Source organism: Carlito syrichta, unplaced genomic scaffold, assembly GCF_000164805.1.
Source record: "Carlito syrichta isolate Samal-C Ts95f unplaced genomic scaffold, Tarsius_syrichta-2.0.1 Scaffold302406, whole genome shotgun sequence".
Taxonomy (NCBI): domain Eukaryota; kingdom Metazoa; phylum Chordata; class Mammalia; order Primates; family Tarsiidae; genus Carlito; species Carlito syrichta.
This window is the reverse complement of record NW_007246502.1, coordinates 61,885-73,172: the sequence shown is the minus strand read 5'-3', so window position 1 is coordinate 73,172 and position 11,288 is coordinate 61,885. Positions and strand designations below refer to the sequence as shown.

Below are 11,288 nucleotides of genomic sequence, written 5' to 3'. Positions count from 1 at the left end.
GTCTCGCCAAGTTGCCCAGGTGGGTCTCGAACCTGCAGGCTCAGGCAATCCACTCACCTAGCCTCCCAAAGCGTGGGATTACAGGCTGAGCCACCGAGCCCAGCTCTCTATATTTTAAAAATTCAGGTATGACTCTTCTGTTAAAACAAACCCCAAAATATAGCTGGGCGTGGTGGCTTACATCTGTAACCACAGCACTTTGGGAGGCAGAGGTGAGAGAATCGCCTGAGCTCAGGGGTTCGAGGCCAGCCTGGGTAACTTGGTGAGACCTCATCTCTACAATAAATCAAAAAATTAGCCGGACATGGTAGCTTGGACCTGTAGTCCCAGCTACTTGGAAGGCTGAGGAGAAGGAGCACCTGAGCCGAGCAGGTCGAGGCTGTGATAGCTGTGACTGTGCCACTGCACTCCAGCCTGGGTGACAGAGTCAGACTTCTTCGACTCAAAAGCAAACAAGCATCAGAACTGGCTTAATAAGGCCCCTGGGCAAAAGCTGTGTCCTCTGGACTTCATTTCCAGGGTTCCTCTCTCCAGTCTCACTCAGTATTACCAGCCACCGCAGACTCCTTGCAGGGTTTGTACAGTGAACCATGTTCACTTAGGCCTCTCTGCCTTTGAAAGTGCCATTCTCCCACCTTTCCTTTCTTCCTGACCCTTCTCCGTTCAGGCAGCAACTCCATGAGGACGTCTACCTGGGTCTGTGGGTGACTGTGGCCATACAGACAAGTGAGGGATTGAGGTGGTTGCAACTCGCACACCCAAGCCTTCCTCTGCCCGACCTTGCTTCAAGTCCCACCTCACTCGAGCCCGGTGTTTGCAGGAGTCTCTGTAGTTATGGGTACCCAAGGGCCCCCGCAGTGACAATACTTGTTTTCCTACAGCTGCAGAGGCCTTCAGCCCCTCCCAAGGAGACCCAGCTCAGAGCACAGGGTGCGACAGACACATGGCTGTCCACCACCGTCTAGACGTCATGGAAGAGGTAAGAGGGTGATCTTTGAGACCACGAGGCTTCAGGACCGCTTGATAGGTGGGTGGCTTTATGGGGCACAGACGCAAGCTTGCTTTGGAATGTCAGGACATCCAGTCCAATTCTGCTCTGTGGGCACTGCATCAAACATCCCCCTTCTTAATCTGAGCTGTTAGGCTGATCAATCCCCAACAGACCCTGCCTCCCGTGGGTCCTTGCTTACACCCACCCGGAGATCTTTGTGTAGTTACAGGATGGGAAGGTGGAAATCCAACCACTGTGTTTTGCTATGCAGCCACAGTTTCTAAGCCAGGGTCCATAAACTTGTGTGGGGAAAAAAATTAACATCTGTATTGTCACAAGCCTTTAACTGAAACTTAGCACTTCCAGTCATCATAAATATAGCCAACAAACCATAGTATTGACAGTCTGTGACTTTGCCATCATTAGAAATCACAGATAGTTTCATCCTTTTTCAGTTGTTATGAGTATCTTAACATGTCATTTATACTTCTCATTATGTCAACATTATAGTACCATACTTGTTTTGACTGATGTTAGCTCATGTCATTTAATCAGTTAATAAATACATACATTACTATATCAACAGTTTTATTTTATTTTTCTTGAGTTGGGGTTTTACTCTGTCACCCAGGCTGGAGTGCAGTGGTACGGTCACGGCTCACAGCAGTCTTGGCCTCCTGGGCTCAGAAGATCCTCCTGCTTCAGCCTCCTGAGTAGCTGGAACTACAGGCATGTATTTTGTGTAGAAACGAGGTCTCACTATGTTGCCCAGGCTGGTCTCAAACTCCTGGGCTCAAGCAATCTTTCCACGTCCGCCTCCCAAAGTGCTGGGATTACAAGCGTGAGCCACCATGCCTGACTTGACAGTTTATTTTGTATTACTTGAATAATATTTTAATAATATTTTAATAGGTGTTCTTGGTAATTATATATATATAAAAGCATTATTCTGGGAAAAAAAAAATCTATAGTCTTCACCAGACTGCTGACAGGGTCCATGGCACACACACAGAAAACTTTAAGAACTCTGACTAAAGAAAATTTTGGCTGGGGCCGGTGGCTCATGCTTGTAATCCCAGCACTTTTGTTCGGAGGCTGATGCAGGAGGATTGTTTGAACCCAGAGTTTGAGACCAGTTTCATAGTGAGAACTTGTCTCTACAAAAAATAAAAAAATTAGCCAGGCATGGTGGTGCGGGTCTGTAGTTACAACTACTCAGGAGGCTTAGATGGAAGTATTGCCTGAGCCCAAGAAGTAGAGGGTGCGGTGAGCCGTGATTGTGCAATTGTACTCCAGCCTGGGCGACAGAGTGAGACTTCCAACTGAAAGAAAGAAAGAAAGAAAAAGAGAGAGGGAGGGAAGGAAAAAGAAATTCAAAATCGCAAACCTGTCATTTGGCAGAGATGCCACCAGAGGGCGGGGCAACAAAAGGAATGTGAGTTTCAGGCTGCAAAGTCCAAAAGGGGAAAGCATTCCAGAGTCATGCCATGCCAAACCTGTGACTGGATGGAACCACTGAGGGCAGACAGGAAGAGTCCTTAGAGAATGAGCCCCCAGGATACTGTCATCTGGGGAAACTGGGGTAGGGAGGACAGAGCCTAAACAAGGAAGACCCAGGTCCCATGGCACCCAGACCTCTCCCTACTTCACCCCACGGGACCGCCAAGTGTTCTTTTAGGGTGTGGCTGATTACACAGAATGTAGCACCACTCTTGTCCTTGACTTTGCTCCCTCCCTCCCGCTCCAGACGGTGGAGAAGACAGTGGAGCATCTGGAGGCAGAAGTGAAAGGCCTGCTGGGTCTGCTGGAGGAGCTGGCGTGGAACCTGCCCCCAGGGCCCTTCAGCCCCGCCCCTGACCTCCTGGGAGATGGTGAGCAGTGCTGATGACAGACAGGGCAGCCTCTGGGCCTCCATTATCTGGGGCTGAGCAATGGTTGCTTCCCTGCACAGGTGTAGCCTGGGCAAACAAGGAGGGCCCAAGTCCCTCCTGAAGGCATCCCGCCAGCTCCTCCCCACCCATTCTCACCCTCACTATGGATGGCTTCTGCCCAATATCAGGGCAGGGCCCTGGAAAAGCTGGCCCCATTCATCTGAGATGCACAGTTCACGCACCCCTGCCAGCGTCGTGAGAAGCTGCCTCCTCCACTGGCCTTTTCCATGCCACAAAGCTCCTCAACCCCTTCCATCTCTCTCTGAAGATCCACTCCTTCCCCACCCAAAACCCTCTCAGGGAAGACGTACCCCACTGATCAGGCAGGGCTGGGATGGCCCCTGCTCCCTTCTTGAGTCCGTGTCCCCTGGGAACTCCTGTCCCCAGGACAGGGGAGGGAGGGAAGGTAGCTGTGGACAACACTGGGGCAGGGATGCCTCCGCAGCCCCAGCCCTCACTCCAAGGCCACCCCTTTCTTTCAGATCACTTCTGAGTCTCGTGGAGGAGCCCAGCAGCTGGAGGCGACACACCAGCTGGATGGCACTGCCTGAGAGCGGAGCCATGTCTTCTTGCCTTCCTTCCCCAGCTCTGTGGGAAATAAACACTACTCCTTTGGTCTCCTGTGTCTGCTGACAGAGACCCCTCTAACCACAGCCCCTCGTCCCTCTACTCCCACGCCCTGAGGCCTGTGTCCCCCTCTGGGCTCAGACCTCCCTGGTAGCCTGTGCTCCCATCCTCATTATTTATAGGGGCAGACAGGGTGGGGGCTGGTTCACAGAGGTGAGGCACCGAGGCGACCCAGAACTGTGAATAACACAGCAAGGGCCCTTCGAGTGGCCTTACTGCTCTAGAAGTGGCCACGGGTGAGAATCAGTGTCATCACCCAGGAGCTTGTCAAAAATGCAGGGTCATGGCCCCCTCTGACTCCCAAATCAAAATCTGCATTGTAATGAGACTCCCGGGGGACTCTATGTGCCCCTTATAGCTTTTTAAAAATTTCTCTCTATTGAGGTAAAATTTCCATACAATAAAAACCACCATTTTAACTACTTAAAGCTGCACAAGTTGAGAGGTTTCCAGTACATTCCCAATGTTGTGCAATCACCAGCACTGTGTAATTCCAGAACATTCTTATCAACCCCCAAAGAACCCCTGTCCCTATTAAACAGTCACCTCCCATCCCCCCTCCCACCAGCCCCTGGGAAACCACTAAGCTCTGTCTCTAGGAACCTGCCGATTCTGGACATTTTAAATACAATAGTCCCTCAACCCTTGGCTTTCTGAGGTTTCAGTTACCTGCAGTCAACCATGGTCCAAAACTGTTAAATGGAAAATTCAAAAAGTAAACAATTCACAAGTTTCTCTCTCTCTCTTTCTTTGAGATAGGGTCTCACTCTGTCACCCAGGATGGAGTACCGTGAGTGGCTCACTGTAACCTCCCTATAGGTTCGCTATGTTGCCCAGGCTGGTCTAAAACTCCTGGCCTTAAACAAAACTCTCACCTTGCCTGCCAAAGTGCTAGAACTATAAGCATGAGCCACTGTGCCCAGCCAAATCTGTAAGTTTTGTTTTGTTTTGTTTTGTTTTGAGTTGGAGTCTGTCACCTAGGCTGGAGTGCAGTGGCCACTCCCAGCCACCGCAGCCTCAATCTGCTGGGCTCCGGCGATCCTTCCTCCTCAGTCTTCCAAGTAGCTGGAACTACAGACGCGCGCTACCACGCCCGGCTAATTTTTTTGATTTGTTGTAGAGATGAGGTCTCACCAAGTTGCCCGGGCAGATCTCGAGCCTACGGGCTCAGGCAATCCACTCACCTCGGGCTCCCAAAGTGCTGGGATTACAGGCTGAGCCACCGAGCCCAATCAATCTATAAGTTTTAAATTGTGCGTCATTCTGAGTAGCAAGACGAAATCTCTCGCTGCCCCACTCCGTCCTACCCTAGACACGAATCCTCCCTTTGTCCAGCATATTCCCACCCAACAGTCAGTAACCATCTCAGTTATCAGTTCATCTTCCACAGCATGACAGTGCTCATGTTCAAGTACACTTATATTACTTAATAATGACCTCGAGGTGTGAGAGTAATGATGCTGGCATATTGCTCTATTTTATGATTAGTTGTTAGTCTCTTACTGTGCCTAATTTATAAATTAAACTGTATCATAGGTATGTTATGTATAGGAAAAACCATAGTCTGTATAAGTCTTAGTCTATCCATGGTTTCAGGCATCCAGTGGAGGTCTTGGAATGTGTATCTCCCATGGATAAGAGGGGACTACAGTAAATGGAATCATACAATATGTGGCTTTTTGTATGTGGCTTCTTTTGAGCTTAATGTTTTCAAGGTTCATCCATACGGTAGCATGTATCTGAGCTTAATTCCTTTTGATGGTTGAATAATGTTCCATTGTGTGGATATACCACATTTTATTCATCCATTTACCCATTGATGGACATTTGGGCTGTCTGTGCTTTTTGGCTATTGTGAATAATGCTGCTATGAACATCTGTGTATAGGTTTTTGTGCAGATATATGTTTTCATTTCTCTGGGCCTACACCTAGGAATAAAATTGCTGAGTCAAATAGTAACTCGATATTTAACTTTATGAAGAACCACCAAACTCTTTTGCATTGCAGATGTACCATTGGATATTCCCACCACCACCATTAGTTGTGGGCTTTCATAGAGGACCCTTTTCAGGCTGAGTAATTTCCCTATTTAGTTTGTTGAGTGTGTAGGTATATGTGGTTTTTGTTTTGTTTTGGTTTGGTTTTTTGAGTTGGAGTCTCACTCTGTTGTCCAGACTGGAGTGCAGTGGCATGCTCCCGGCCACCCGCAGCCTCCACCTGTTGGGCTCCGGTGATCCTTCCGCCTCAGCCTTCCAAGTAGTTGGAACTACAGGTGCGCACTACCACACCTAGCTAAGTTTTTTGATTTATTGTATAGACAAGGTCTCGCCAAGTTGCCTGGGTGGGTCTCGAACCCACGGACTCAGGCACTCATCTCACCTCAGCCTCCCAAAGTGCCGGGATTATAGGCTGAGCCACCGAGCCCGGCCTGTTTTCTTTCTTTCTTTTTTTAATCACAAAATGCTGTTAGTTTTTTCCAATTAGTTTTCTGCTTCGATTGAGATGATCATGTGGTTTTCCCCTTTATTTTTTATTTTTTTGAGTCAGAGTCTCACTCTGTTGCCCAGACTGGAGTGCAGTGGCACGCTTACGGCCACTGCAGTCTCATCCCACTGGGCTCAGGTGATCCTATCAGCCTTCCAGTTAGCTGAAACTACAGGCATGTGCCACCATGCCCAGCTAATTTTTTCTATTTATTATAAAGACAAAGTCTCACCAAGTTGCCCAGACTGGTCTCAAACTCCTGAGCTCAGACTATCTTCTCTCCTCAGCATCCCAAAGTGCTGGAATTACAGGTGTGAGCCACCGCGCCTGGTTTATTTTTAAATAACATGTATTTATTACATTGATTTTCAAGTATTAAATGACCCTTGCATTCCTGAAATAAATTCTATTTGTTTATGGTGTATAATCCTCTTAATATGCTGTATTTGGTTTGTTACCATATTTGTTGAACATTTTTGCACCTATATTCAAAAGGAATATTGTTCTATAATTTTCTTGTGATGTCTTTGTCCGGCTTCAGTGCCAGGGTAATATTGGTCTGATAGAATGAGTTAGGAAGAATTTCCTCCTTCTTTATTTTTTTAATTTTGGAAGAATTTGAGAAAGATTTGCATGACTTCTTTAAGCATTTGATATCATTTACCAGCAAAACTATCTGGTCCTGGCCTTTCTTTGTTGGGAGGTTTGTGATCACTGATGTAATCTCTTTACTTGTTATACATTTATACTTTGCTGTTTGTTGTTGAGTCAGTCTGGGTAATTTGTATGTCTCTAGGAATTGGTCCATTTAAGTTAGTATACAATTGTTCATAGTATTTACTTTCTTTTCTTTTTTTTGAGTAGGACTCTTACTCGGTCACCCAGGCTGGATTGGAGTGGCACACTGCTCACAGCCACTCTAGCCTTGACCTGCTGGGCTCCGGCGATCCTTCCACCTCAACCTTCCAAGTAGCTGGAACTACAGGCACATGTTACCCCACCCGGCTGATTTTTTTATTTGTTGTAGAGACAACATCTCACCAAGTGGCCCTGGCTGGTTTCGAACCCCTGGACTCAGGCAGTCCTTTCACCTCAACCTCCCAAAGTGCTGGGATTACAGGCTTGAGCCACCGTGCCCGGCCACTATTTTCTTATAATCCTTTATTTTTTGTAAAGTTGTAATGTCTCCACTTTCACTTCTAATTTTAGTAACTGAGTCTGGTGTGTGTGTGTGTGTGTGTGTGTGTGTGTGTGTGTGTGTGTGTGTGTGTGTAGCTGAAGCTTTGTCAATTTTGTAAAATTTTCAAAGAACCACTTTTTGTTTTATTGATTCTATTATTTTTCTATTGTCTATTTCATTTATCTGCACTCTAACCTTTATTATTTCTTACCCTCTGGCTGCCTTGGGCTTAGTGTTCTCTATTTTCTAATTCCTTAAAGTGTAAGTTTAGGTTATCAGTTTCAGTATTTTTTAAAAATGTATTTGCAGCTATAAATTCTCACTGGATACCATAAGTTTTGGTATTTTGTGCTTTCATTTTAATTAATCTCAAAGCATTTCCTAATTTCCCTTGTGATTTCTTTATCAACCCATTGATTTTTTTTTTTTTTTTTTTTTCTTCCTGAGTTGGAGTCTCACTCTATCACCCAGAGTGGACGATCCTTCCACCTCAGCCTTCCAGGTAGCTGGAACTACAGGTGTGCACCAGCTATTTTCTGATTTACTGTAGAACCGAGGTCTCGCCACGTTGCCCAGGCTGGTCTCCAACCCGTGGGCTCAGACAATTCTCTCACCTCTGTCTCCCAAAGTCCTGGGATTATAGGTGTGAGCCGCTCCGCCCGGCTGCTGATTTTTGTTTTTTAAAGAGTGTGTTGTTTAATTTCCACATTGTTAATTTTCCAGATTTTCTTCTGTTGCTGATTTCTAACTTCATTCCATTGTGGACAGATTTTTAAAGTTTATTTATATTGTGTTGTGTTCTATCTGGAGAATTTCTGTGTGCACTTAAGATGTATATTCTGTTGTTGGGTGAGAGGTTTTATAAGTATGTCTGTTAGGTTTACTTGTTTTGTAGTATACAGTTTTCGGTTTATTTATCTTTTGTCTAATTGTCCTATCCAGTAGGGACAGTGGGGTTTTGAGGTCTCTATTAGTTCTGAATTATTTCTCCATTCAATGTTTGTTTCAAACTTTCTGGGGCCTTTGTTGTGCATATGTGTTTATAACTGTTATGTTAATTCAAACTAGATTGTTATAAATTAAGATGTAAATTGTAATCCTGGCAAAACCACTAAGAAAATTACTAAAAAATAAGTAGTAAAAGAAGCAAGAATGGAATCAGTTATTAACATAACTGTTATGTCATAACAGATTTTTTAGACTTCACTTTCAGAATATAATGTCCTGATCCCTTGTAACATGTCTTTTTAGTCCATTCTGACAATCTCTATCTTTTAATTGGAGAGTTTGTTCTATTTACATTTAAAGTAATTACAAACAAGGAAATACTTCTGCCACTTTGCTATTTTTTCCTCTAAATATATATTTTGTGCCTCAATTCTTCCATGTGTTACAGATGGGTTTTTTGGTGGGTTTTTTTTTTTCTTTTTTTTAGTTGGAGTCTCACTCCATTGTCCAGGCTGGAGTACAGTGGCACACACACTCACAGTCACCCCAGTGTCAACCTGCTGGGCTCCGGCAATCCTTTTGCCTCAGCCTTCCAAATAGCTGGAACTATAGGCGCACACTACCACACCCAGCTAATTTTTTATTTATTGTAGAGATGAAGTCTCGCCAAGTTGCCAGGACTGATCTTGAATCCGTGGACTCAGGCAATCCACTCACCTCAGCCTCCCAACTGGGATTACAGGCTGAGCCTATAGATGGTTTTAAGTGTATCATTCTGATTCCATTCTTGCTTCTTTTACTACTTATTTTTTAGTAATTTTCTTAGTGGTTTTTCCAGGATTACAATTTACATCTTAATTTATACAATCTAGTTTGAATTAACACTGTTTCAGTAGTATATAAAAATTTAGTACCTGTATCGCTCCATCACCCACCCTCAAGTTGTTATTGTAAAAACTGACATCTATATATATATTGTGCCCATCTATACAGTTGTAGTTATTGTTTGGTGTAGTTGTCTTTTAAATCATACAGAAAAAAAGAGGCATTAAATACCCAAAAAATACATTAATATTTTTTCATTTACCTGTGTCATTACCATTACCAGTATTCATTATTTCTTCATGTGGATTTGAGTTACTGTCCAGTATCTTTTCATTTTGATCTGAAGGACTTTTCTAAGCATTTCTTTTTTTCTTTTTGAGTTGGAGTCTCACTCTGTCGCCCAGACTGGAGGGCAGTGGCCACTCCCGGCCACCGCAGCCTCGCCTGATGGGCTCCGGTGATCCTTCCACCTCAGCCTTCCAAGTAGCTGGAACTACAGGTGTGCGCTACCACGCCCAGCTAATTTTTTATTTTATTGTAGAGATGAGGTCTCACCAAGTTGCCCAGGCAGGTCTCAAACCCGTGGGCTCAGGCAATCCACTCACCTCAGCCTCCCAAAATGCTGGGATTACAGGCTGAGTCACCGAGTCTGGCTTCCTCAGCATTTCTTATAGGGAAAGTCTACTAACAACTAGCTCTCTCTTTTTGTTTACCCAGGATGTCTTAATTTCTTGTTCATTTTTGAAGGAAGTTTTGCCAGATATAGGATTTTTGGTTGACATATTTCAGCACATTGAATATGTCATTCTACTGCCTTCTGATCTCCATGATTTCAGATGAGAAATTGGTTGCTAATTTTATTAAAAATCTCTTGTGTCAAGTTGTTCTTTCTGCTTTTAGGATTTTCTGTGTTTGGACAGTCTGATTATAATGTGTCTCAATGTGGATCTCTTTGAGTTGACTGCCACTTATAATTCTTTGAGCTCCTTGAATGTGTAGATTGATATCTGTCTATTTTTTTGCCATTGTTCTTTACGTATTATTCTGCTTTCTTTCCGGTGATTCTCATTATGTGTCTGTTGGTACACCTGATGGTGTCCTGCAGGTGTCTTAGGCTTTGTTAATTTTTTTTTTATTTGTTGAATTTCTATATATATATTTTTTATTATTATAAAGATGTAGGGTATAATTCAGGGTTAGGTATACAAACATTGATTATGCAGGTATCCTTGTTGATGAGGTATGCCCCTCCCTCCCCTAGCAGTTTCCCTCAACTGCCAATCCCACCCCCCCGAAAGTTTCCCACTACTGCCAATCCCTTTCTTATAGTATTATAATAATTGTTCAAGGTCTGCTCATGAGTGAAAACATATGGTACTCTGTTCTTTGTTTCTGTGATAGATCACTGAGTATGATCGACTCTAAATCCATCCAAGTTGCTGCAAAGTCCATGTTTGTTCTTCTTTGTGGCTGCATAATATTCCTTTTTTTTTTTTTTTTGAGTTGGAGTCTCACTCTGTCGCCCAGACTGGAGTGCAGCGGCCGCTCCCAGCCACCGCAGCCTCGCCTGCTGGGCTCTGGCGATCCTTTCGCCTTAGCCTTCCAAGTAGCCGGAATTTCAGGCATGTGCTACCACGCCCGGCTGATTTTTTGATTTATTGTAGAGATGAGGTGTCGCTGCCCAGGCGGGTCTCGAACCCGCGGGCTCAGGCAATCCACTCACCTCAGCCTCCCAAGGCTCGGGATTACAGGCTGAGCCACCGAGCCCAGCTCCTTTTTTTTTTTTTTTTTAGTTGGAATCTGACTCTATCGCCCAAGCTGGAGTGCAGTGGCATGTTCACGACAACCCCAGCGTCAACCAGCTGGGCTATTGCAATCTTTCTGCCTCAACCTTCCAAGTAGCTAGAACTACAGGCACACGCTACCAAGTCGAGCTGATTTTTTATTTATTGTAGAGGCGAGGTCTCACCAAGTTGCCCAGGCTTGTCTTGAACCCACGGGCTCAGGCAATCCCCTCGCCTCAGCCTCCCAGAGTGCTAGGATTACAGGCTGGGCCACTGAGCCTGGCCTTTTTTTTCCTTAACCTCAAATTGGGTAATCTCAACGAACCTATCTTAAAGTTTGCTTTTTCCTTCTGCCTTCTTAAGTCTGCTCTTGAACCCTTCTTGTGAAATTTTCATTTGTCATTTTACTTTTCAATTCTAGAAAATTTCTTTTTAATTCCTTTTTATAATTTCTTCATTGATATTCTCTATTTGGTGAGATATCATTTTCCTGGTTTCCTTTAGTTCATTGTTCCTG

General features: G+C 44.6%; 1 protein-coding gene across 1 annotated transcript in view; it reads left to right on the top strand.

The window, feature by feature from the left end:
• PLAC9 (placenta specific 9) overlaps window positions 1–4,282 on the top strand; it is an 8,545-nt gene extending 4,263 nt beyond the window's left edge. The window contains exons 2-5 of the mRNA XM_008056593.2: window positions 668–726; window positions 882–979; window positions 2,739–2,862; window positions 3,405–4,282. Of these exons, the coding sequence (XP_008054784.1) occupies window positions 668–726; window positions 882–979; window positions 2,739–2,862; window positions 3,405–3,415 (292 nt within the window). The 3' untranslated portion in view covers window positions 3,416–4,282. The remainder of the gene's footprint in view (window positions 1–667; window positions 727–881; window positions 980–2,738; window positions 2,863–3,404) is intronic.
• The last annotated feature ends 7,006 nt before the right edge of the window (window positions 4,283–11,288 follow it).